The following is a 27,217-nucleotide window of genomic DNA, read 5'->3' as shown; positions in this document are numbered from 1 at the left end:
CTTAGTAGGTATTTAGCAAATTATTTTTAAAAACAAATGAGTGAATTCTTGCAAATAAAATTTAGTTTTAGGAAAAATTGAGTTTTTGGATTAGAGCTACATTCTTCAAAACATTATTAAATTTATATGGATTTTCTACTTTAACATGTTCCCGCCAGCTTACACCGCCCTAAGTATATGCATGACTGTCTAATCTGGTGGCTTGTACCACTGGTGGTACAAATTGAGCTAATCACTTTCATCCATCTTTTTCACTAAAATTAATTAGTAAATTAATAGAAAGCACCTGATGAGACAGACAGGCCATGGTAGTTCAAGCCATTCAGTAATTGACGTACAAATTATGGCCCCATTATGTGCATGTTAACCATACCTGTATAAATTTACCCAAAGTGACTTATCCATATTGCAGGACCTATGTATAGCAAACATCACTGAAAACCAAGTGCCTGCCAAATAATATTTCTGTGGTACCCCCCCCCCAAAAAAAAAAAAAACCACAGGCTGTGTCTGGTGTTTTGTCTTGGCATTGTGGTAAATGAAATTGCTGATACAATCCAGTATGAGCATCAGCATCAAATTCAATTTCTGTCTGCACTTAGGAACCTAATATATACTTTTGGAAGTTCTTATTTGAGAAGCAGACAGACCTTTAGGCACCAGAGATGGTGGAATGGTCTGCAGAAAAGAATTAGCCAGCTTTCAGCTGTCACAAACATAGAAATCGAGGCTCTGAGTAGATGAGTAACAAACATGCCTGAGGTGACAAAAGTGAGAATCTGTGTGTCAACCTAAATTAAAAAAAAAATCCAGAAAACCAGGAGAGATTCTTCAAGGAACGGTGCTGTTTATTTGTGACTACGGGAGCACTGCAGCATGACTTTACCGGCCATAATAAACCATGGGCATGCTCCAGGAAGTTGCAACAAGGGGAAGTTTTCACAGGCAAGAAGATTACACCAGGTGTTTTGAAACAGTAACGCTTGGCCATAGTGATTAGTATCAAGAGTCACAGAACTGTTGCATCCTGGAGAAGTACTTTTTGCATGAGTTGCAGTGACCCCTGGGCCAGCCAATGGCCCTGGCAGTCCTGATGTGACTGTTAGACAGTCTTGCCTAAGAACCTTTGCTTCATATCCTCCAGGTTTGCTTTTTGATTAAGATTGATACAAGTGGCTCCACTTTGCTTTTGGCAACATTTTATTTACAAATGGCCCCCAAAGTATGCTCCCCTAGCAGGCCTCATCCTCCCCCGGTGCCAGTCCTAAACCACAGGTCTGAGGAGGCGGGGCACACATGGATAGTGGATGAGGTGGGGAACTTGGGACTTAACCACGTCCAAGTGATTTTAATGCAGGCAGAGTTTAAAAGTTGCTGGCCTCTGCTGCAGCCGAGTGGTACCTCTTCTGTTCTGCTGCTAAGAAAGTAAGAGGACTTGTTGAGGCCAGGGAGAGTGGGGCTCACAGCCTGATCCTGTCCTGTGTTAGAGGGCAGAGCTGAGCCCCGGGGCCTGATTATGCCTGGGCTAGTGTCTACTGACCTTGAGGCACAGCTTCTCATCTCCCTCTGCAGGGAGGGTCCTGGCTGGAGGGCCTACCGCCTTGACACTGACACTAGCAGTATCGGGTCTCTTTCCAGTTAATTTGATGTTTGTTCAGACTCAAAGCAGAGACCTGAATCAGAACTCGGCCCATCTCAAGTATCCACAGGTAATTCCCCAGCATTGTTGATGGTAAGAGTGAAAGTAAGATTTGTGATTGTGAAGATACAGCCTGGGAGGGGAATGGTGGTGCATGCCTGGAAACCCAGCTTTGTAGGAGGCTGAGCCAGGAGAATGCAAATTTGAGCACAGCCTGGGCAAGTAAATGATTTAATGAGACTCCTGGGGGCTGGGATGTAGTCTAGAACCCAGGAGTTCAATCCGTAGTAACTCCCCTAAAGAAGTTTAAAAGTAGTAAAGACTTCTCCTTACAAGCACCAGAACCCTGGGAGTTAACTCAGAGCTGGTAACAAGGCAATCTTCTGAAAGCTTGTGTTGATCTTTCCTAGGTGGAGGTTGGTTTTAGTATTAAATCTTTTAGTTTTTAAAAGCAGGTTGCATCTCATCATAGATCAAATCCAAGTGCAGTGCATCAGAGCTCCCGGTAAAAGTTTGCTCTGACTGAGGCTGCTGTTTTATTAGGTGGTCTTGAGCAGCAGTCTCTTAACCTCAGGTCTCTTAACCTTCTGGTGCTTTATGTGGGGCTGTCTGTCCAGGTGAGCACCTGCAGAATGCTGGGCAGTGATCATAGTAGGCAAAAGTCTGTGCCGGGTGATTTCTGTAACTTTTCTTTAAATTAAAAAAAAAAATAGTTCCAAAGTGACAAGATGAAGAAATCCACTGCTTGGGCTGTTACGATTGAGAATTTAGCTCTTCCATACAAGACAAAATGAGGTTGGCTAACGCTTTAGTATATTCATCTGGGTTGCATCGCGGAGGGTGCTCATGTGTTTGTTGAGTGTGTGGTGGGGGAAGCGTGGCAGATCTGAAGAGTGACAAATAAAATTGTAAAGTTTTATCTTGGTTTTCATTTTTCACCGGATTTTGTATGTTAACATGTTCCTGCTGGTTTGAACCAGCAGGGCTATGGGCGTGGCTGTCCCATGCATTTGTAAAATTTGCCACAGGTGGTACAGGCCACTGCTATCATGCATGTGTGGCCTCTTCATGAACGTGTCAGGGGGCTTTGGCAAAATTTAGGAAGCATTGTGAAATGCAAGTTTCATTTTTTCCTAATCTCGACTATAAGGACTCTACGCACACACGCATCTAAATAAGCTTCCTGATTCAGGAGCAGAATGTAGCTAGATCAAGCCTCAAGAAACTGTTTAGAAGGCAAAACATTTTAGTGTTCTTTTTTAAAAAGTATACTTTATTGGATTGTCTTTTAATATATGGATTTTATTTTGCTGTAAAACTAGTTTCATTTCTTATTTGGAAAGATATGGCCAAACTTTTTTACAGGTTTTTTTTGGTACCAGGGATCAGACTCGTGACCTTGCTGTTTTTCCCTTTACCATCAAGGTTGGGACATGTTTGGGATGTCTTGTTCTAGTTTCTCTCATCACTGTGATTAAGCTTCCACTTGAGGATGTTTAGATCCCTGCTGCTGGGAAACTGGCAGCTCCACAGAGCTCACTTCTGGGAGGACCTGAATCTGTTGCAAGAAGCACTGAGTAAATTATTCACAGATGATATTAATTCTGGAGACTTAAGATACATTTGGGAAAGGCAGCCTCAGTTTTGCCTCCCTTCCAACACAGTGTGCTTCACTTTGATTTCGCCCCCCACATTTCATCTCTCGACGGTAGTGGATTGGAAGTTTGAGAAACAGGGCGCTTCTTGGGCTCAGTGGTGATGTTTGCTGTGATCATACCAGAAGGGACATGGAAGCTACTGAAGCTCCAGAGTCTGTGTGCACAGTGGGGAAGGACCGTTCCCTATAGCCCTGACCACCCTGCACAGTCAAGGCCCTCGGAGCGTGGAGGAGGAGACAGCCCAGGGACCAGAGCCCTGCCTCTGAGTTTGGTGTGTCTGTGGGCATCCAGATTGAGATTCTGGAAGGGGTGGGCTACAGACAGCCCCCTGTGCAGAGGGCTAGAAGCTGAAGAATGAGGTGACCGTGGCCCCTGTTGGGGCACAGTAGGCAAAGCTCAGGTGCTGTGCTCCCAGCCTAGCAGTCAGGAGCACCTGCTTCTCAGACAGTGAGTGTGGGTGGAGAAGGCCAGGCAGATGCAGCGGCGACAGGCGCCGGTCTGTAAGGATGCTCCCTTTCACTCAGGGTGCTGTGCCTCAGTGGCTCTGGCCTTCCCGCCTGATGTGGAACTGAGGGCCTGGTCCTCACGAGGACCCTCCTAGTAATGGTGACATGGTGGTTGGTGAAAGTAACTGTGTTCAGATGTCAAGGAGAAAGTCCCTGTTCCCCTTCTCTGGCTCTTTAATTCTTGATTTAATTTTTCCTTTTGAATTTAGATGAAATGATTTTACTTTTTGTTGAGATAAGCCTATGGAGCAGAGGTCTGTGTCAAAGGAAAATTTCAGCCAGATGCGATGGTGCATGCCTTGTAATTCCCACACTCTGGGAAGCTGAGGCAGGAAGGTCTTAAGTTTGACTTCAGCCCAGAGTCAAAGTGAAACCCTGTTTCAAAAAAAAATAATTAAAAAAAAAATATATATATATGGGGCTGGACGTAATAGTGCATGCTGTAATCCCAGCATGTGGAAAGCTAGGATAGGAGGATTCTGCAAATTTGAGGTTAGGTGGGCTACATAGTGAGATCCTGTCTTAGAAAAAAAGCAAAATGATTATTGCTAGTGCAAAGACCCTGGGTTCAGTTCCACCTGTACTGCTAATATAAATACTATTTTTGTTTTTTTCCCACACGTTTTGCTCAGCTTCTCTTGCACAGCAGTTTGGTTATAACATTTACCTGTCAGTATTGATGTGCTGCTGACCACTGCCATGCCCCCAGCCTTCTTGGCCTTTTTCTTTTTGCTTGGGCTTTGGTGACTGACTGCTTTTATGCTGTAGACCTTTTCCCTCCTCCAGTAAAGATATATGCTTTCATCTGTATTTAGATCCTAAAGTTTGTTTGGATCCTCACTGAAACTTTGTTAGGTAGTTGGGGTGGTTGAGTGAAAGGGCCATGGGGCAGACAGAGGACTTTGAGGGATGCTAGACTGGAAATGCACCTACTAGACAGGCAGTGCCTATGGGAGTAAATAAAGGCACATGCAAGTGAGTGTGAATACCTGTGGATGTGCTTGCACTTGTAAGTGTGCTTATCCAGTGGCTCCATGAGAGTGTGCCACTGTCCAAGTGTGCATGAGTATGTTTATGACGATGGGTGTGGCTATATGAGTGTGCCACTGTGAGCATGTATGATACCTGAGTGTGAGATGCATGTGTTTCTGGGTTCCATTTTAAGTGTGCATATGTGCAGGTGCGAGTGTGTATGAGAGCATGGAGGTGTGGCTTGCATTTCTTTGAAGGCAGCCAGATTTATCTGAGGTATGTTTGTAGGCAGTGGCTTGTCTTGAGCCCCTTGCCTTATCTTTGGGCCTTGGGATTTGGGTGACAGAGATGCCACCAAGAACCTGGCCTGATAACAATTAAGGTGGCTTTGTGCATGGAGTTGACTCTTCTTTCATTTTCTTTTTTCTCCCCCTACATCCTTTGATTGTTTTGTTCTTCATAGTGAAGAGAACACTTTGTCTCCACAATGAAGATCTCCTGCACAGCAGTGAAATTGCACACTACAGTGTGCAATGACCATATTACTAAGTTTTTATTGGATCATTGAACACAACTGTTTGCAGTCTCACTGTTTGAATGTCCACTTTGTATGCTTTAATTTTATAACTTGAACAACTGTTTCTAAGATAACAATATGTAATCTATTAACTAGTGATTTCTTACTGTTTATTTTTTTGAAATTCTGTATTACTTGGACCCTTTTACTGTTTTGTTTTATTTTTTTCTTTAAATAAAATTAAAGACATACTTTCTCTCTTCTACAAAAAAAAAAAAAGAAAGAAATTGCCCACTACAGCTCCAAGGTACTAATTGAACATATACTGGATCTAACAGAACCTTAGGAACTAGATTTAGTGGGAGGAATTGAGAGATGATAGCTTGTGGGTAGAGTGTTTTGTATTGAGATGACAAAAACAAAAAAATAAAAAAACCTTTAGTAAAAAGTAGAGCTACCATTTGATCCAGCTACACCACTCCTTGGTATATACCAGAAGAAATCCAAGTCAGCATGCTGCAGCGATACCTATGGATCTGTTCACAGGTATCCTGTGTACATGCTACCTGTGTAGCATGATTCACAATGGCCAAGACAGTGAAGCAGCCTGGATGCCTGTTGGTAGATGAATGGCTTCAGAAAATGTGTGTGTATACACAATGGTGTGCTATTCAGTAGTAAAGAAAAGTGGAATTATATCATCTGTAGGAAACCAGTTGAGGTTTGGGATCATCACGTGAAGTGAAACAAGCTGTACTCGGACAAATATAGCATGGTTTTCTGTAATATGTGGGATCCAAAAAACATGAAAGTAGAAAGGAGGTTGTTATTAGAAAAGTGGAATGGACTTCCCGGAGAACATGGTGGATAGATAAAGCAGCTACAGAGGCTCTCTGAGATACCCAGCTTAGAATCCAGGAATGGTGCGGTGTGAGGAGTCCTAAGCAAGGGGAGATATATCCTGCTGACCCAGGCATGAACTAAGCTGAGAGAAACCAACTGGAAATACAGTCCTGATGCTATAACTGGAGCAGATAAAATCTCAGTGTGGAAGCTGGAACCTGCGCTTCTGGAAGCTCCGATTTGAATTTCCTGCCACCACTGCTGCGTCTGAATTGGCTCAGCAAGGAGAGAGATGTGTGAAAGCTCAGAGAGTGGGAATCCATGAATGGAGTTGAGAGCGGGACTGGCGGGGAGCCCTGCATTGACCTGCAGTGAGTGAGAGGAATGGGGACCCTTCCATAGACTAGGAGACTCCAAAAGAGGACATTCTGGAACTGGGCAGACAAGCCAGAATTGGACGTTGCAGTGACTTTAGTCGCATATTCCCCTCTCAAGTGGGATTGGTACAGAGTACTTGGCCTGGGTGACACCACTGACAAGACCCAGTAGGCTAGCCCAAACCAGGTCCCAGCGCCTGGCAGTGCACCCTAGCAGTGAAGCCTTCAGTAGGTTGACCTGGAGGGGTGGGCCCAACAGAGGCTGCCCAGGTCTGTGTCTCCCTAGTACACTGCAGTGGGCGGGAACACCAGTGCAATTCAAACTGGGCCTCTTACATTCACTTGTATGGAAGGAACAAAAAGTATGGGAAGAGGGAGCAATAAGAAAGGGTCCTCAGTCCCCAGTCCTGAGAACACTGATCCAGGAAAGGTAAATGCAAAGGAGAATACATGCAATATGAGACATGGTACCAATAGACGTAAAGCGATATCTCTGGAGCCTCATAGACGAGTTCAAAAGTGAAGTATTTAACGAAATAAAGCAAGATATAAGTAGAATAGTTAGAGAAATGCTAAGCATCTCCCAAGAAAAAACAGATGGTAGAATGGAAGAACAGAAAAAAAGGGGAGAATTGTTTGATGGAGAAAATAGAGAAAACATAGAATACGTGAAGCAGGTTCAAAGAGATTACCAGGAAACTAAAGACTCTATTGAAAGCTGGCATAACAGCTTGAAAGAAACTAAGGATAGATTATCTGAACTGGAGGGCAAATTTGTAATGTGGGAGCATGAAATGAAAACCTTCTTAAAAATAACAAGAAAACAAACAGAAATAATATAAAGGCTAGAAGATGATAAGAGGATCTATAACTTAAGAATTAAGAACATAAAAGAAGTAGGGACACAAACAAATGAACTACAAAAGCTATTCACAGAAATAATACAGGAGAATTTCCCTAATTTAGCAAAAGGTAAAGATACTCAGATGTCTGAGGCATACAGGACCCCAGCCACCTACAACCCAAACAGAGCTACACCCAGGCATATAATAATCAAAATTCCAGAAATCCAATATAAGAACATAATATTAAAAGCCGTCAGAGACAAGAAACAGATCACTTACAAGGGAACACCCATCAGAATTACAGCAGCACAAACCATCAAATCACAAAGAGTGTGGGGGGAAATAATTCAAGCTTTGAAAGATAATAATCTCCAGCCAAGACTGATATATCCTGCACAACTGTCCCTAGAAATTGATGGAAAAACAAGGTGCTTCCAGGATAAAGAGGAACTAGGGGAATTTCCAACCACCAATTCAACTCTACAGAGAATACTGCAGGATATTCTAAAAAAGAAAAATACCAAGATTCCAGAAACAGTGGCAGAGAGGCCACAATGAATGGAGCAGAAAGTGAAATGAAGAAGACAAACTGACAACTAATGACAAAAAAAGAGCTCAACAGAAATGAGGCAGAGAAGGTTGGATGGCAGGAACAGCTGTTTTGGAGAAAACAAACATCATAATAGCTAATGCTGATTTAGTATCATCTTGTTTTTAAGTCCCATCAAGCTTTTATTCTTCTGTCTCCATCGGTCTTAACAGGTTGTATCTTATTGGATTTTATTATATGTGATAATGTAAACAAAAACTTTTATAAACAAGAAGATTATACAGAAACCATTGTTCATTTTCTGATAGTTGATTCTAAATACCCTGTAATACTGTTATTCTCTTGAATGGTTTTACATTGTCTTGATATGTTTGGTGCTACAGTATATGAAGTTATACTCAAAGATTTCAAGGAAAGAGACACTATGGTAACTACTTTTATGTCAGGATATCTTGTGGTGAAACACTATTTTGCTTAAATGATTATGTTTTGACCTGCGCTGTTTTGTTGTTATGCCCTCTTTTTATCTCAATCTCCTTTTTTTAATTATTTATTTTTTTGTTTTTATCTTTTTAAGGGAAAAATAAATAAAAAATAGGATATATTATAGTAACCCACTTTGATTTCCTATTAACTTGATTTGAAACCCTGTATTGCTCTCACCTTCTTGTTTTGACTGATTTTTCCCTATTCTGCTGTGCTTGATAGTACCAAGTTCGAAAGTATAGGCCACAACTGTGAAGACAATAAGATTCATTATGACTCCCATTCTGGTTGATTGTTATCTTTCTTTGAAGTCCTGTAATGTCTCCAATGTTTTGGTTTTATTCTTTACTGTTTTGTTTAATTTTATTATAACTGATGATATAGACAGTTCTTTTTAAGATAGCAAGAGGCATTATGGTAACCATTGTTGATCACCTTGTGTTTTGTTTTTACATTATGTATTATGTCCATCCTTTTGATTTGACTGACTCTGTTCTGTTATGTTACATTTGGTTTTACTCTCTTCAAAAAAAAGTAATAAGAACTATGGGAGTAATAAAACCCAAAATGTGTAATTGTCATTGTACAAAAGAGAGGAAAAGAAAGTGCTCTAAAGGATATAACTGCATGTATATTTAAGTGTATAAGATAGATAACCGTATTACTAAGTTTTGTTGGATCATTGAACAGAACTGTTTGCAGTCTCACTGTTTGAAAGTCTACTTTATATGCTTTAATTTTGTAACTTGAACAATTATTTCTAAGATGGCAATATGTAATCTATTAGCTAGTGATTTCCTACTGTTTATTTTTTCTGAAATTCTGTATAACTTGTACCCTTTTTTTTCTTTTTCTCCTTAAATAAAATTAAAAAAAAAAAGAAAAGTGGAAGGAACTAAGTGGGGGTGTAAAGGAAGGTAACGGGAGATGGAAAAGAGTTACTTGGGAGTATACTTGGGAGATCTTGATGTTACAGATTTGAGGTGAAAAGGTGTCCACTCTGAAGCAGGTCAAAAGCAGTACATAGGCCAGTGCCAGTTTTGTTTTAAGAAGTGTCTTGATAGCTCTATGCAAAGATATCAAGAAATTGTCTCGATTAGTGTTCACTGAATTGTTTTCATCTGTCTCTGGGAGAGAGATGATGAATATACTTTTCTTTCTTGAATCTTGATTTGAGCTATTATAAAATATTTCTAAGTGGAAGAGATGAAGAATTACTGTAAGTATGTGAGGTGATAGCTATGTTAATTAGCTTGATTATGGTAATCATTTTATAATGTATATGTATTTTAAAACATGATGTGGTACACCTTAAATATGTATGATTTTATTTGTCAGATATACTCAATAAAAAGTGAGTTTTTAAAAAAAACTTAGGACTTAGGTTTATCTTACTCCTTTTTTCTACAAGGGAAAAACCTTTAAGAATGTTTTAGAATTTTTATTTATCTAGCAGTTTTGCTTGGCTTAATGATGAAATATGCTTGACTTTCCTATTTAAAAGGAAAGCTGGGCTTTCGGATAGCAGTGCCTGACAGAGCCACGACCCTGTGGCAAACCAGATTTAATTTTCTTCCCTCCCAGGGGATGTGACCAACAGGAATCGCTCTCTTTAATGTCACACAGACAGCTTTTACCTGTGTGTGACTGGAGCTAATGCACCTTTCAAGGCCGTGCTGAAAGACCGTTTTGTTTAGTGTGGCACGTTGCTGATTAGAATCTACTGGTCCTCTCCAATAGATAAAAATGTAACCACCTTTAGAAAAGGAGGGAATTATTGGTGACCTGCCTGAGGACACGGGACTCAGACTTGTGGATTTACATTTGAAATATTTTAGGAAGTAACAGGAACCTCCTCCTCCATCTGAGGCAAAAGGTTAGAATTAAGGTACCAGTTTGTAATAGGTGATGTAAAATGTCACTGACCTGTCCCGTATCCTGCCTAATGCGACATCAGTTGGTAATTTTGCCATCCTGACTGAGAAAACCGGTCAGTTGATTATTCTGTATGGGCTTCTGGATTATGTCCTTTGCCGCCGTATAGCTGACTTTTTGGCCAGGATGCCGCCAAGGGAAGGCAACTGAAGCAAATGTGAGCTGCCCGGCTACGGGGCCGGGCTGGTGGGGACAGGAAGCAGGGAGAAGTTGAGGTCCACCTTTTCTCCTCTGCACAGTGACAGAGTGAATGGAGAAACTAAGGAAGTTGAGGACAAGTTGTGTTAGCCTTTCCGTTGAAAATATAGTCTCTGTCCTTTTGTGCCTCCCCTAGTGGGTGTAAGAGTGGCACCCTCATCAGTGGGAATGCCAGGTTAGTGCTCTGATTACCGCCAGCAGGTACAGTCCCAAGGACATAGAACATAGGTAAATTTGAACATTTCCTCCTGAGCAAGATCAGCTCTATTTTTTTCCTTTTTGGTTTTTTTTGGGGGCAGGGTCTCGCCGTGCAGTTCAGGCTGGCCTTGAACACACACTGTAGCCCAGGCTAGTCTCAAATTTGCAGCAAGCCTCCTGTTTCAGTCTCCTGAGTGCTGGGATTATAGGTATGCACCACCATGCTGGGCTAAAGTCAGTTCTTAATGTGACCACTGGCAGCATACAAATTACCGTTGATGATGATGTTCTTCTTTATTTTTGGTACCAGGGATCGAACTCATGACCACATGCTTGCAAGAGGTGCTTATGTCGCTGAGCTAAATCCTGGTTGTTCTTGTTTTGAAGGGCAGCAGAACCTTTTCTAGCCACCGTGCCAGGCCTCCCTCTCAGTGACCTGTCGTCCATGTGGCCGTCTGGTCTGATGGGCACCAGTGGAGGATTCTCTGTCAGGTGGTGATTCAGAGTCTGAGGCAGCACCTTCGTGGATTTGCTAGTGCCCATTGTTACTGTCCTAGACTGCATGTGTGAGAGTGGTGTGTGTGTCTGTATTTATGGGCCAGGCCTGCATCACCTGGGGTCACATTCTGTTGGCTCAATCTCTTACCAGCTTCGGTCTCTGATACTGCTGGGTTAGTTCTGGTCATAATACATTTTCATGCTTTGATATTTTCCATGCTAGTCATGAGAACCAGAAGTGTATTGCAGTGACTTGAGAGACGAGCAAAGGAGAGGAGTAAAATAATCTTGTGCAGGCCATCTGGAATATTAAAAATAACCCAAAGTGGAAGATTTCTTAGGGGGATGGAGGCGGTAGAGGTTTGAGATGCCATAGTCATGTGCTGATGACTTCCTGGCTCCACGGAGGAGGACGAAGAGGGTGGAGGAGAGGGAGAGGGACCTTTGGTGCCTGGGAGAGGGGCTGCAACACTGAGTTCTTCTGGAGCAGGGAGTTTTGGGGAATAAATTACTAGGCACATGCTAGAGAAGGACATGGAGAGAAGAGACAAGGAAGACTTAAGTGAGATTAAAATAGAGTTTGTGACTGTTGTAGTCACTGAATCATGGACAATAGATGCCTAGGAATAGGGCTTGGATTTCTAGTTTCTGTGTACCTTAGGCTATCTGTAAAATGGGCACAATGTTTGTCTGTTAGTTTCTAGTCAGAGTAAATTAGGTGGTGTCTTAGTTACCTATTACTCGTCACTGAGACAAAATACCTGATGCCCAAAGTTGGAAAAGGAAAGGTTTATTTCTTACAGCTTTTGGAAGTTTCAGTCCACACTCAGTTGGCTCCAAGGCAGGGTGGTATGGCAGGGCCGCAGTTCATGGCAACTGCAAACAGCAAGGTGGAAACTGGCAAGAGGGAGAGACACACTTTCTTTCTGCCATTACATTCTATACTGGCTCCACCCCTAGGCGGGTATAGCACTGACACCATCAATCCAAGCTCTAGACAATGAACCAATCACAAATGCACAATGCAAACGCATGAGGCCTGGAGGCCATCGACATAAAACAAGACAGGTGGGAAGTTTATAAACTTTGTTGGTGGTACTTTTAGGTTAAAGTAAGTAGTACCTAACAGTTTCATTATAAACTTTGCACATACTTAAGCTCTAACAACTCAGTATTCAATTGAATGGAATTTGTGCACCTATTTGGTATAGCACAGTTTCTCAAATCTTGAATCCTGAGATGATGTTGCTCTGTTTTCCACTTCTATATTGTGTGTGTGTGTGTGTGTGTGTGTGTGTGTGTGTGTGCACGTGCGCACGTGTACTCATGCATGCTGCATTTTAAACCCAGAGCCTCATGCGTGTGAGGCACAGCTTCCACCACCGAGCTGCACCTGTAGCCTTGATGTGTGTCTATGTCACAGTACTGCTGAAATCAGTTGCACAGACCGTCACTGAAGGACTATAGTATATCTTACACTGAATCTGTTGTGGGGACCCCAGTTAATGGTGTGGACAGCATCTGGCCTATGTTTGACATTACATGTGCTCCTCGAAAGTGAAATATTTTGCAGCATCTCTTTAAGGTCCAGGTATTCCAAGTTCCAGGGTGAGGAACTATGGGTTTCAGTGGTTTTTCTTTATTCATTTCCTTAACAAGTGAATAGTGAATGCAAGTGTCAGGTACCTTGCCAGTACTGTAGGAATATAGGTTCTGCCTCCCCAGAGCGTAAGGTATGGTGGGGAAACCAGACACTGACTGAGAATGAGTCACAAACAGAGGGTTCCCTGTGGCCGGTGCCATGAAGGAGAGTTCCCTGGGTGATATGAGGAGAAATGTTAGATCTTCCTAGGAACATTAACATGGCAAGAAGTGGAATTCATATTACAGGCCGATACAGGTATTTTTCAACCTGTGTCTGGTGAAGGTCCTCCTCCCAACTGCGTTGTGGTTGTTTCATGACTGGTTGTAACTTCTGTGCGCCATGTGTTTGCCATCTGAATTCTGCAGTGATAAAAGTTAAACTGATTGTGCAGTTGGATGTTGAAACAAAGCCAATACAATAAGGCTGGGGATTTAGCTCAGTGGCATAAGCGCCTGTCTGACAAATGCAAGGTCATGAGTTCGATTCCTGGTACCAAAACAAAACAAAGCTGAATACAAGAAGAGTTTCAAAAGGCTGTTGTGGACCAGTATCATAGTTGTGTTGGTTGTGTACCATTAAAATTTGTCAACTACACTTTGAGTAACTGCTCTAGACAAGAGGAGCAGTGCATGCAAAGATACAGTGGCATAAAAGGCAACTTGGAGAATAGGAAGTGAGAAAAGGCAGGTGTGGGTGGGACACAAAGGGAGAAGCAGAAAGATCAGCCAGTGCTGTACTGGTTGAGGTGACTAGAAAAGACTGAGTCTCAGAGGAAGACATTTCCGTCTTGATACAGAAGAGGAATTTGTGTAGAACATTTCATGGTGATAGTTTCAGAGGATAATTGGGGTGAATACTTAGCTACAGAGACTTGTGTGAGTGTCGGCAATCTGCAGTTTTTCTTTGACCTTGGATGTCCTTTGTGCAAGAGGTTATATGGAACAGTTTGTCAAAGGGTGTCCGAGTGACTTCTGCAGAAGCGCCCACAGGTCCCTGGAAGATGATGCCAGCTGCTCAATGTGTCCTCAGAGTACTCATGCCCTTGGTGGGAGGCCATGCTTATTGCTGCTGCCTGGGTGTGAAACCATCTCTCCCTGGTCTGCCGAGTCCCAGCTGTTCTGGTGATACCATGAGGAGCATTCTAGGAGAGGCTGTTTGGCAAGGCTTCTGTTAGTCCCCTGTTGTTCTGATGCTTAGGTGGTGGGCTTTGTACCAAGTCCTGAATACACCTAGCCTTGCTACTGTGGGTTGTCAGAAGATCCCCTGTGATTTAAGAATACAGTGAACACTGTGCTCCTTACTCGGGCTGACTTTGGTGGGGCGGTGGGAGGATCTTTCAGTCTCCAGCATGGAGCACTGGAGCACTGATGTCAACTTCAGGATTGTTTCATTTTTTCTGCTTTGCTGTGTGGAGTAGGCTGGTAGAGAAAAATGATGTGCTTTCTCTGTGCAGGTACTTTGTGCTGGATTTTGAGGCTGGCATCCTACAGTATTTTGTGAATGAGCAAAGCAAACACCAGAAGCCTCGAGGAGTCCTGTCTTTGTCTGGAGCCATAGTGTCCATGAGTGATGAAGCTCCCCACATGCTGGTTGTGTACTCTGCTAGCGGAGAGATGTATAAACTGAGAGGTACGTCCTGCACCTGGTGCCTTTTCATTTGGGCCTTGTGGGCTGCTTTATAGTTGCAGTAGTGCTGGCTCTCTTAGTTTTTTAAAGAAATTGTTTTCTTTTAAAATCACCTTTAATAATTTACTGTGTTTGGAGAACTCTGTGGTGACAGTCTCTGCCTTTCTTATACCAAGGTTGGGAAGGTGGTGCTGACCTCAGGAATTGCTGTCTTAATTAATTGAGGAATTAAAGACCAAGGAAAGGGAACAATTGTAAAGATGGCTGAGGCTTGGGACCTCTGAGAATTTTTATTATTCACCCGCTATCTATTTTCTCTGGTCTTACAGTATAAATCTTCATTCCAGTTCCCTGTGGGAGAATTTTCTATAGGGGAAAAAAAAATAAAAGTTTTACAGACTATATTTCCTTCCCCTCAAGTCTCTCTGACATGTCCAGCTCATGCCTCATGGGCTTATTGTGTTATTTCATTTTAATGTTGTAAAAAACATAATGAAGTTTAGTTGTTTGTATATGTTAACCATGTTATATAATTTATAAATCCTCTTTACTCTGTGTAGTCAAGAGGGTTGGACACTCATACGCATGCTTGGAACCTTCTCTGGGTACAAGATCTTTTATTCAAGTCCTGTCCAAATCCTCTGTGGTTGTATATTTCTCTCTCATCTCTGCCTCCTGAAAGCCAATCCCTGTCTAGCATCCTCAGAAGTGAGGATGACTCTCAAAAGGGAGTCTGATGTTCACTTTTAGGGAGTGTCTACTGCATAGTGACTGTGGCAGTATAATTTTTTAGATCGTTCAGCAGGAGAGTCTGATGTTTCAAAAATCCAAATGCATATACACACTTAGGCACAGTTACAAATCAGTGCTCTTTACTGAGGCCTGAGGATGTGGGCTGTGTGTTAGACGTGGAGGACAGTTGCTGTTTCTGCCTTCTTACTTAACATTGCCTAAGTAAGCATCAAGAAGGACCAAGAGACGACCCCGTGTCATCTGTCTATCCAGGATTATGGGGGGTCACCTCAGCCACACTGAGGGCCTGGATTCCCCACCCACTGATCTGGTTTCTCTCCTCTACTGCCAGGCTTTACTGCATAGGAGAGGGCATAAGCTAGTTTCTTTATCTTCCAGATACAAAGTCTATTTCGGAATCTCTAAAACAGTCCCAAACCCTATGAAATGAAACTGCCTGTGGTTGAAGAAAGTTTTTTGGTTTTTCAGGAAAGTGCCAAGAGATTCATGTTCCTCTGAGATTTCATGCAGCGTGCGTTCCAGCTGGTTAGATCTGTATGGTCCTCGTCTGTAAATTGCCCTTTATTGCTTAAGAAATTAAGAGCAGAAACAATAGCAGGCAAAAATTTGATGGCACTTTCTCCCTTCTTATGGTTTGTAAAATGACACAGACCCACACAAAAGAAAAAACTCCAACTTGTTGGGCAATTGAGCCATCTCGTTTTGCCCAGTGGATCATTAACATTCTGTGGGTTATTAAACCCCAGCTTTTTTAGAAGGCTAATCTTAATAGCAAACATAAAAGTTTTATTATTTGCATGACATAGTCACAAATGCTAACTTTAGCAAACCCTTAACTTGAAAAGAGGCAGGGTAAATTTCCATGTTTATAACTTGTCTTCGGCCCACCCACCGGCAGGCTTTTCATTTCCTGCATCCCTGTCTGTGGTGGAATTGGAGGGTGACATCATGGTATTCAGTTTGGGGGAATATTTTCACTGCTGAGCTTTTGGAGAGGACTTTCTTTTTCTCTGCAAACGAATTTCACCTGATCCTATGCTACGAAACAGGCCTACTGCCAAATAAATATTCTTGTTCCATTTGAAAGGGGCCATCTCCATCCCTTAAACAGAACCCAGCCTAAGAATTCTCAGAAGTTTATGCTGAAGTTGGGTTTTATTGACAGATAACACTTAGGCTCATTTTTTAAAACAAGTATAATTTCTATAGGAATCATTTTTCCCCCCAGACAACATGTATGTAGTTAATATCATATGACAATATTTATGCAGCTATTCATGCAGTTCAGCTAATTTAGAATTTATTAGAACCTGCTGTGTGCCCATGATATTTGTTTTCTTGTTTTTGTGGTGCTAGAGTTGAACCCAGGATCCTCACACTGAGCTATATCCCCAACCCTCTTTGTTCTCTCTCTCTCTCTCTCTCTCTCTCTCTCTCTCTCTCTCTCTCGCCCTCTCTCCATGTCTCCCTCTCTCCAGTTAGAGATAGGATCTCACAAATTACTTAGGCTGGGCTTGGACTTGAAATCCTCTTGCTTCAGGAAGAAGGTCACATGTATTCTTTAGAGACAGGGTGTGATGTAAGATGATGGCCACGCACTTGACTTGCATGTTAATGTCCCGGGGATTTGGTGCCTTTGGTAAGGCAGCAGTTGGTGTCTTGTTCTATTCATATGAATCATGTGACTCCTTGAGAACATATATTACCATGGAAATTCAACTGAGCCCTGAGAACTGTCTTCTGATCCTTCTAACAGCCATACCAGGTAGCAGCATTTAAAAATAATCACATTTCTTTCCCTGCTGCCTCTTTAAAGAAGTGGAACTGACTTTCAGAGCAAATTGAAAAAAAAAAATGGTGAAATTGTTCTTAGAACACATTTTAGAATAAATTCTTAATCTGTCCCAAGAGGGATTTTGTGGGATTCAGTATGATTTGGTGATTTTTCACCCCATCCCCTCCTCCTTTTGTTTTTTCCTTTGTACTGAGGTTAATCCAAAGGTACTCTACTGCTGAGCTCACATCCCCAGCTCTTTAAAATTTTGAGGCTGGGTCTCACTTGTTTGCCCAGGCTGGCTTTGAACCTGCCTCAGCCTCTCGAGTAACTGGGATAGGCTCACCACACCATGTGTCTTGGTTGTGATTTGGTTCTTGGTGTAAGTTCAGGCCCCTTGAGGACGCTGATTGGCATTTGCTTTTCTCCGACTTTTCCCTGTACCTCTCGGTGGTGCCTGAACCCCTTGTCCTCTTAGGTGGGTGTAGAAATAAGTTTAATGTGTTTTGGAACAATTTCTACAAGTGTTTCCTTCTGTGTGTTCTCTATTTTAGCTGCCGATGCAAAAGAGAGACAGTTTTGGGTGACTCAGCTTCGAGCTTGTGCCAAATACCACATGGAAACGAATTCGAAGGTAAGTAACCAGGGAAAGGCAGGCGGCCTCTGAGTCACCTGGTTGGCTGCTCTCTGCCCAGTCATCTGTGTCTTCAGGGAAGATGTTTTTCAGTTATATTTAAATTATCCACTGTAATGGAATTCATCCTTGTCCTGCTGTGTTAAAATTTAAAGCCTGGTCTGAAGACACGGATTTTGTTAGAGGCAGAACACACAGATACTGTCAGTACTGATTCTAGAAAGACACTTTTATTGCTTTCTGTAGTCAATTTAGGTAGCTGTTAATTGGCCCATTGGGAAACTTGCGTGGGTGATTTCATTGTGGAGTCAGTCATCAGATTTATAGTTCTTGAAGACTAGCTGTTGTCACTGATCCTTAAATAAAACCAAGACCTCATGCTGATTATGGCCCCTGCAAGGAGAATCTGTATTCTAAGAGTATAAGAATGTTCTTGAGTAATTTGGCATCCAAGTGGTAATTTTTTTCTTCAAGATCTTGAGAGATCTTGTGTTAGATGTGTGGGAGGATGAGGAAGGCATTTTCGAAGATTGTGAAGAATATTCAGTTACTAAAGAATAGGACATTATTACAAAAGCATTTATCCAGAGCAATAAGTATTTGTTAAAACTGATGCTCAAATGGCTGCCCCTATTGTGAGTTCAAATTTAGTGTATCCAGTTGTTATCTTGTTCTGTGTTACATCCGTTAGCTAGATGCACACTTTAAACTTAAATGAATCCATATAATCTGCTGGCTTGCTAGATCAGGCCTTGGGAAATCTTAAGTCACTTTGCTCTTCTGGCTCCTACTGCAGTCTTAAATGATTTCTTCAAAATGACTTTTTAAAATGAGATATCCTCTTGTTCTTAACTTGCTTTTGACAGTCACAGTCACCCACCATGGACCTCTTGACTTTGCCCAGTTGAGTTATCAATAATTGTAGGTGAGTCCTTCTTCCAAAACATTTCCTCGTCAGACCTTTTATTTTCTAGGAATTGTGGTGGGAGTTCTAGACATTCTGGAGTATTTTATACGTATCAAGGCAGGGCAGTTTGGTTTTTTCCCTTGTATCTTTTTACTTTCTTGTTTTTATAAACTAGAGAATGAAGCAGAAAGGAGCTATCCCTACTGATTGCTTATTAGAGATAACTACTGTTGTATACAGTCTAGTGACTTAGGGGTGTACTAGTCTGTGTGTGGTATGTGTGTTAGCTGTCTAGCACCTCTACCTGCATCTAGTTTGGGTATCAGTGGGACTACACAGTGTTTAGTTATTTCACTTGCATAATACTTTGGAGACCTTGCCATATTAGACAGATGGCTATAATTCACCCCTTTTAGGGTAGCTGGCTAGTGCTCCAAGGAGTGGGTATATGTACTGTAAGTCCATGGACATTTATGTTCCTTTTTGTAATACTATGAGTATTTTCATTACATATATACATTTTTTAACTCTCCCTAAGTTTGTATCTGTAGGATGAATTTATTTCAGTGGAATTGCTGAATCATAGAATGTGTGTCTTTTGGATTTTCATAGACACTGCTAAATTGTCTTAAGAAGATACCTTAGTTTGAACTTCCAATTCTGCATTTCTTTTTCTTTTGGTGAATCACTGGGGAGAAGGGAAAGTGAAGGCATCCTACTGGTAAGAAAAGACTTTAAAGAGACAACTTGATTTCTTGATATACTTTCTGGTTCGTTTTAGGAACACTGATTAATAATAGAACCAAAATAAATAACTGGGCATTTAAGTTCCTAATTTGATAACTGGAGGCAAAGTTGATGCTAACATTGACTCATGCCCTAGCCTTTGGGACTAGGTATGAGTTCACATTCCCAGTGTGAACAGATCTTCTTGTTCAGCAAAAACATTATGAAGTGCGAGGCTATTTAGGCAGAAATTACTGGTGAAAATGAAGTGGCGCTTACAGTGAATGGTAAACTGGCATCCAGGTAACTGTAGGATCGTTGCTAGATTAGCATTGTGGTTGTTGGGAGTTTATGCTGTCTTCTCTTCATAGATCTTCCCAGCAGATTCCAGAGAATATTGTCCCTACAACTACTAGAACTTTCACCTGTTAAAGACTTTGTAGGTAAAATCAAAGGTTTCTTAGAACACATATTGGGTGGGTGGGCTGCTACCAGCATTTTAACTCACTTTAGTGAGGACTGCAGGAGAACAGAATCATAAAACTCCCTAGTGGGTAAAGGCTTAAAGGTGACAAGTCTAGTGGTTATGAAACCCTGACCTGCTTTAATCACTCCCTGGTGTTTTCCCCAGTCTAGAAGTAAAATGAAAAAAAGGAATTGTTCCCAAAGCTACCTTTATTTAATATGTGATTAATGAGACTATTTTTTCAGAAATCGAATTATTTTGCTTGTGGAAGATTAAATAGTCTTTTTTATTATAGAAGATTAGTATTGACTAATCAATTACCTTTAAAATTTTCAGGTTTATTGAGATATAATTTGGAGGCAGTCAGATTTACTTGTTTAAGTGTAAACTTGAGTTTTGACAGATTGTATAATCATTCACCTACCATCAAAATCAAATTATACCCCCCAAATGTCTTTCTTTACCGTGATAGGGTCAGCTCACCACCCTCTTTACCCTCCTCTCAACTGTAGCCATTGACCCATCTCTATAGTTTTGCTTTTTCTAGAGTGTTCTGCACAGATGGACTCACACAGCTTTTTGTGTCACATTTCTTTCACTTACAAAAATGCTTTTGAATTTCACCCATGCTATTGTGCACGTCAATAGCTGACTCTTTTACATCTTTGCTACTTAAGTGAGTATGTGGCAAATTTTCTTGCTATTCGTTCTTACAAATATCATGAGTGGATGATCCTAAATCAAGCTTTAAAGTATCTTGGCACTGGAGATCTAAAGACCTGGCTATGGGCCCAGCCTTCTGTGGTTATGCACAGGGAGACTCTGCCTAGGGAGCCAGGGACCTGAGACTTGAACTAGGTGAGTGAACGCACCTGGAACCAGGGTCTCCTGGTTTCTTGCTCTTGCTTTTATTTCGCAGATGGGAGATCAGGTCACCACGTGCTTCTTCTGCTGGTGGTGGGGTCCATTTTAGGATCATTTGTGTTTCCCGATAGACATGAGCTGCCAGGTAGTAGAGAACCTCCTACTTTTTGATGTCCCATGGGTTTAAACTGTGACTTCTGATGTTACTGGAGGTAGAATTGGCAAGGTGCAGGACTGGTGTCCTAGGAAGAGTAGAAGACTTTCTGTGGAAACAATCAACAAAATAGCATCCTGGTTTGATTTTGTTTATTTATATATTTAGCAGTTTTACTCAACTTTTTATATATCTTCAGAGTTAAAAATTTAAATGTTTTCAAAGTGAAAATGTCAACCAGTATTCCAAATATTTAAGTCATAATTCTCAATTTCCATCATCCTGTCACTGCTGGTCAATTTGCTTATTAAGTGTATTAGTACAGTTGAGGTATACATGATGATCATATTCATCATAGGGAATTTGCACCTGTACATGATATATCTTGATTCCTCTTTTCCTAACCCCCTCCTTCAACCCCTCTTCTCCTCCTTATTTACAAAGCTTTGTTATTTTCGCCTTCTATCATTTTTTTCTTTTCCTTTCCTTCTTGTCCCCCTTTCCCCTCCCTAGTTACTCTTTCCTTTGAACAGTTTTTTCCTGTTTCACAGTATCTATTGCACATTTTGGTTTTTATTTACTCTTTCAGTTTCTCAGACCAGGGAAACAATGTAAGATTTATACATGTGCATTTGGTGGATTTCACTTAAGAGTGTGGTCTCAAGGTCCATCTATTTACCTAGAAATGTTTCAGGTTTATCCTTTTATGACTGAATAGTATTCCACTGTATAAAAAACCACTTTTTAATTCATTTCTTGATTGATAGGCATTTGGGTTGTTTCTAGGATTTAGCTATTATGAACTGTGCTGCTATAAATATGGGTACGCATGTATCACTCTGATATGATGTTTTTAATTGTTCTGGGAAGATGCCCAGAAGGGGAGTAGCTGAGTCAAATGAGATCTCTAATTCTAGTTTTTTTCCCCCTAACCCTAGTTTTTTGAGGAATCTCCACACTGATTTCCATAGTGGTTGCACCAGTCTGCATTCCCACCAACAATGAGAATTCCCTTTTTCCCCACAGCCCCTCTAGCATTTGATACTGTTGATTTCTTGATACCCATTCATTCTGGGGTGAGATGAAGTCTAAGTGTTTTAATTACCATCTCTTGAATGATCATTGATGTTGAAACATTTTTTTCATGTATCTATTTGCTGTTTATTTTTCTTCATCTGAGAGGTTTGTATTCATCTCAGATGTCCATTTTTGGGCTGGATTTTAAATTTGGGGAGTCTTGACCTTTTGCAATTCTTTATATGTTCTAGGTATTAGTCCTTTGGCTGAGGGACAATTGACTAAAATTTTTTCCCCTTTTGTGGATTGTTTTTTTACTCTGTTGGTGATTTCTTTTGCTGTGCAGAAGCTTTTTAATAAGATGAGATCTCGGTTTTTGGTTCTTTGTGGTATTTCCTATGTGATTGGGTTTTGTTCATAGAATCTTTGACTATTCCTGTGTCTTCAAGAGTTCTACCTATTCTTTCTTTCAACATATTTAGTGTTTCTATTTTAATATTTAGATCTTTGATTCATTTTGATTTTAGTTTGGTGCATAATGAGTGATACAGTTCTAGTTTTAATCTTTGGAATGTACAAAGCCAGTTTTTCCAGTACCATTTATTAATGAGGTTATCTTTTTTCCACTGAATATGTTTAGCCCTTTTGTCAAAAATAAGGTGGCTGAATGTGTTTCTGCATCAAATCCGTTTCATTGATTTCCAAGTGTGCTTTCTTTTTTTGCCAGTACCATGTTGTTTTTATCACAATAGCTTTGTAGTATAATTTCAAATCAGGCATTGTGATGCCCCCTGCCTTGCTTTTGCTATTCTAAGTCTCTTCTGGTTCCAAATGGATTTCAGGTATGTTTTCCCTAGATCTGTGAGGTATGCTAATAGTATTTTGATTAGGGTTGCTTTAAATCTGTAGAAGAGTTTTGGGCATATGACCATTTTCACTGTTGGTTCTTCTACCCATGAGCAGGGGATAGCTTTCCATCTTCTGATAGCCTTTTTGATCTCCTTTTTCAGAGTACTGTAATTTTCAATGTATTGATCTTTTATTTCCTTTGTTAGATTGATTCCTAAGTATTTCATTTTTTTTGGAGCATCCTGGTTTTAATGCAGGGTAACCATTAAAACAGTTTAGAACACTGCAAGACTGCAAAAATGTTGAGAGAGACCACTGAGGACCGTCGTCAGAGGAATTTACTTGTGTAACTTACACGGTGTCAGGGCAGGAGCATCGGTGGCTTTGTATCTTCATCATGTGGGTGCTGTTAGGAAACTCTCATAGTAGGGGCTGTGATGCTATAAGAGTTTGATAAGCCCTGAGAACGGGACAGGAATTGATTGTTGAAAGAAGTAATGATAGTTAATAAACATTTGTGAGTGCTGCCTCCATAATTGAATCACTGTTCACTGTGGCCCTGTGAGATTGCTGGTGTTATCTTCATTTCTGAGTTAGACGACTGAGACTGTCAGAGCTTACATGGTGGGCAGTGTGTGACTTGTAGTTATGTTTGTCACTTTTTTTTTCTTTTTTGTGGTACTAGGAATTGAACTTGGGACCTTGTGCTTGCCAGGCAATCACCGTGCCATTGAACCATAACCCTGGCCCTTTACTTCCTCTTAAAGTGGAGAGTTTCAACCAGCTGAGTGGTGGTGAACTGAGATGCAGTCTTGATTGATATGGTTCAAGGATTCCTGATCTTTTGTTTTGGCTGGTGCCTCAGTTACTTTTTGTTGCTGGGACAAAATGCTTGATACTCACAAGTTAGATGACAAAGGTTGATTTGAGCTCATAGTTTGTAGATGTACCGTTTTTTAGTCAGCTGGCCCAGGGCAGGGTGGCAGGGCACACAGGAATGGCAGAGAACAAATAGTCGACAGCTGGGGAGACGGGAAGGAGTGAGCCTACCTTCCTTCTGTCATTTTGTATTTCATCCAGGCTACAAGCCTATAGGTTGGTGCCCCCCACACCCAGTGCAGCTTCTGCCTTCATTAAATTCATTCAGCCACACCCAGAACTATGAGCTAATCCTATCAGTATCTCACACCCATGATCCTGCCACCTCCCAGAAGCCCTACCCATGAGCACAGGAGGCACTGGGGGGACATCTAGATGCAAACCATAACAGCTAGGTTCTTTCTTACTGGGCTCCCTGCCCTTGGCCTAATATACAATATTCTTATTGTAACTACTCATAGCTTCTAAAGGCTTCTTTTCCATAGTGGAAGTAACGTTTAAAAATTTATAGAGCCCGGGGATTTAGCTCAGAGGTATAGCACCTGCCTGGCAAGTGCAAGGTTGTGAGTTCACTTGCCAGTACAAAAAAAAAATATATATATATATATATATATATTACTACTACCTGTACATAGTATAAAATATTTCAAAGATAGGAAAGTGTAAAGACACTGATGTTACATGTTCAGATGCACCTCCTTCCAGATGTGTCCCTTTGCTTTTCTATGTGAGTTAAATACATTACCACATTTTGAGGTCTGTACTTCTAGTCTTTCTCTACATATGTGTATAGCAGTCATAGGTTTACTTTCCTGAACAGCTTTATCTTCTGCATGATTGACTCTAAGACTAGCCTACGACCACAGGTCTCTTCTGTTTGTGGATTATTTTATTTTTAAAATGATTGCATGGGCATTGGATTGGAAACCTGTTTCTTAGGATATTACTGGGATCTCCAGTAGAGGGTTTTTGTGTGTGTGTTTTTGCAATGCTAGGGATTAAGCCCAGGGCCACCTCATGATCTCATGCATGCTAGGTAAGTTCTCCACCACTGAGCTACACTGCTAGCCCTCTTGTCTTTTATTTTCCAGTGAGTTACTTATTTTTTCTTCTTCTTAGTAATTTCTGAGCCCTAATTCCTGGATCTATTCTTGATTTCATGCAGAAAAGAAGTTGAACTAAGGAAGTCTTTATTGGTCTGTAATGGTATTTCCCCATCTAATAGCATAGGTAGTATATCATTTCCCCGCATTTATGGATAAATCAAATAAGGAAATGTGGATATTTGAGATACTTGAAATAGTTTCCATTACTCATATTTAAATCCTTTCACCAGACTCGCAGGGCCTCAGGCTTGGTGATAGCCTAGCTTTTACTACCTTGAGCTTTAATGATTTGGCTTCCTGTCTGTCTCACACACTGGACCTTTGCTCCCTGGAAATAAACAAGTGATGGTCACCCCTAGGATCCTGATCCCTGGAATGCTCATCTGTGTGAGGAGATGAAGACACGGGTGAGATCAGATTGGTGTATGGCTGGGGCTCATTGCCCTTGCTAGGGAGTTCTAAATTGAAATGCAAATTTTAGGATAAAGTCTTATGCAGATTTGGTCATGAAGGAATGTGATTGTCTAATTCAAGATTTTAAATTCATTATGAGTCTTAGGAGGTCTTGAATGAGCTGTGAAGGCCACTGAGTTTTGGGGAATGCATGTATAAATATTCATGCAAGAAGTTTCCCAAATCAGACTTCTTTTTTTGTGTGTGTCCCCTTGGAATGATAGCTGCATATTCATTCACGTGAAGCTTTGTGGTCTCAAAGCCCAGTCTTGTTCTTTGTGACTGGGGCCTGGGCAGCCTCAGGAGTAGCTGACACAGGGCTCCCTCCCTGTCCTGCCCCAGTTGACCCAGCCTCCCAGTGACTGCAGGTACAGGTGACAGCCCCTAACACATCTTCCCTGATTTTTGCCGTGATGTTTGATCCTGCCCCTGGCAATTGGGGCAATGATGAGCCATTGTCCAGTAGTGGAAGCTGAAGAGAGGCAGACTAGACTGGCCAGTGACAGGCACTGGTTGGTCCTTCATGTTTCTGATGGGGAGAGCATCTGTCCCCAGGGCTATGTGCAGTCAGTCACTTGACCAGTGTCCCCACCCACTTGGTTAAGTACACATGAGATCTAGTTGAGGGTCCAACTGAGAAACCCGGTGGGTTGCCAGAAGCAGACAGTCTTGTTTGGGGACATTGAGAAACTATCTGGGGAGGCCTAGGGGGCTATTGGTGCTACTTTGGGAATTCAAAGGTTTGTCCTTTGGGTTGGGAAGGGGTAGTTGGAGGGGGTAATTCTATCTGCCTGTATGTTCAAACCATAGCAAAATGTGAAGAGTGAGGAGCTTTGAGCATACTATTTGTCTTTCCTATCTGTAGTGGACGTTTCTGGAGATGAAAGATGATAGTTTCGTTGACTTTTTGTTGCTCTGGAGTATCAGCCAGAGGGCTTTGTAGAGATGGTTTGATGGCTTGGTTAGGATATGACACAACAGGAAGCACCTGCTTGCCAGGGCTGGCTCAGTGACATCTGCGAGCTCTGAAACCACACGGTTTCAGGCAACCTGAAAAATTAGCCCAAGTGCATACCAAAATGTTAATGCTAATAATGAAGACACACATGTTGATTCAGTTCAAAACACTATGAAACTGTATTTACCTAGAGAGCACTTCTGATCATGCACTGATGTCTCAGAATTTTGGAAGGAACCTGACAAATGATGGTAAGTACTTCCGTTTTATGATTAAGCAAACTTGAGGCCTTTTGACCAATTTGGAATAACTTAGACATAACAGAATCATTAAAAGGCTCTTGGGCTCCTGTAACAAAATACCATAGGTAAGGATGGCTTATAAACAACAGAAACAATGCCTGGCCGTTCTGGAAGCTGGGAAATCCAAAATAAGGTACAGGCAGATTTGATGAAGACCTGCTTGGTCATAGTGACTTCTTGCTGTGCTCTTACATGGTGGAAGGGACATGGAGCTTTCTGGGGCTGCTTTTGTGAGGGCATTGATTCCATTAATAAGGGTTTCACCCTTATGACCTAATCCTCTCAAGGACCCCCGGCTTCCCAACGTAGGTATTTTGGTCGGGTGGGTTGAGGGAGTATTGACAGACTCTCATACTATAGTAAGTGGGAAGGGATTTCCAACGCAATCCACTTTTCTAAAAGAACACCTAAGGAATAAGGAAAAACATAAATTCTAAAGTTATGCCGTCAAACCCGGAGGCCTCAAGCCATGTGATACTATTTAAAATAATCAAAAATGAAATGTAGAATCCAGTTCTTCATTACCGCTTACTCCTATTTCCAGTGCTCAGTAGCTGCATTTAGCTGATGAATTTGTTGTGCGAAGCAGCGCTGGTATAGAGCATTTCCATCTTCACAGGACGATCTGGTGGACAGAGCTGATTAAAGCTTCCGTTGCAACTCAACGGTTTCTGAGAAGGGAATTACTAATGTCTGGTTTAATCTCTTTCCGTGTCGCTGTGGACAGAAGCTTAATCTAAAAAGGCTGAGGAGTGCGGGTCTCGGCCCTTCCATCCCTCCCTCTCTCCTTCCCTCCCTCTGTTTTGGAGTTGTGGTCTTCTCTCGGGCCTTGGCATTAGCGTTTCCACTGCTTTCCTTTCTCTAGCTGCTGCCTCTGTGCCA

General features: G+C 41.5%; 1 protein-coding gene across 4 annotated transcripts in view; it reads left to right on the top strand.

Moving 5' to 3' along the window:
• Nucleotides 1–27,217, top strand: part of Osbpl10 (oxysterol binding protein like 10) — a 287,054-nt gene that overhangs the window by 88,252 nt on the left and 171,585 nt on the right. For all 4 annotated transcript variants that reach the window (XM_063257089.1, XM_063257092.1, XM_063257088.1 and 1 more), the window contains exons 2-3: nucleotides 14,321–14,496; nucleotides 17,575–17,654. In XM_063257089.1, coding sequence (XP_063113159.1) covers nucleotides 14,321–14,496; nucleotides 17,575–17,654 — 256 coding nt within the window. The remainder of the gene's footprint in view (nucleotides 1–14,320; nucleotides 14,497–17,574; nucleotides 17,655–27,217) is intronic.

Source organism: Cavia porcellus, unplaced genomic scaffold, assembly GCF_034190915.1.
Source record: "Cavia porcellus strain 051 isolate PalLab524CR breed Dunkin Hartley unplaced genomic scaffold, mCavPor4.1 scaffold_10, whole genome shotgun sequence".
NCBI classification, from domain to species: Eukaryota; Metazoa; Chordata; class Mammalia; order Rodentia; family Caviidae; genus Cavia; species Cavia porcellus.
This window is presented reverse-complemented; position numbering and strand designations above follow the sequence as displayed.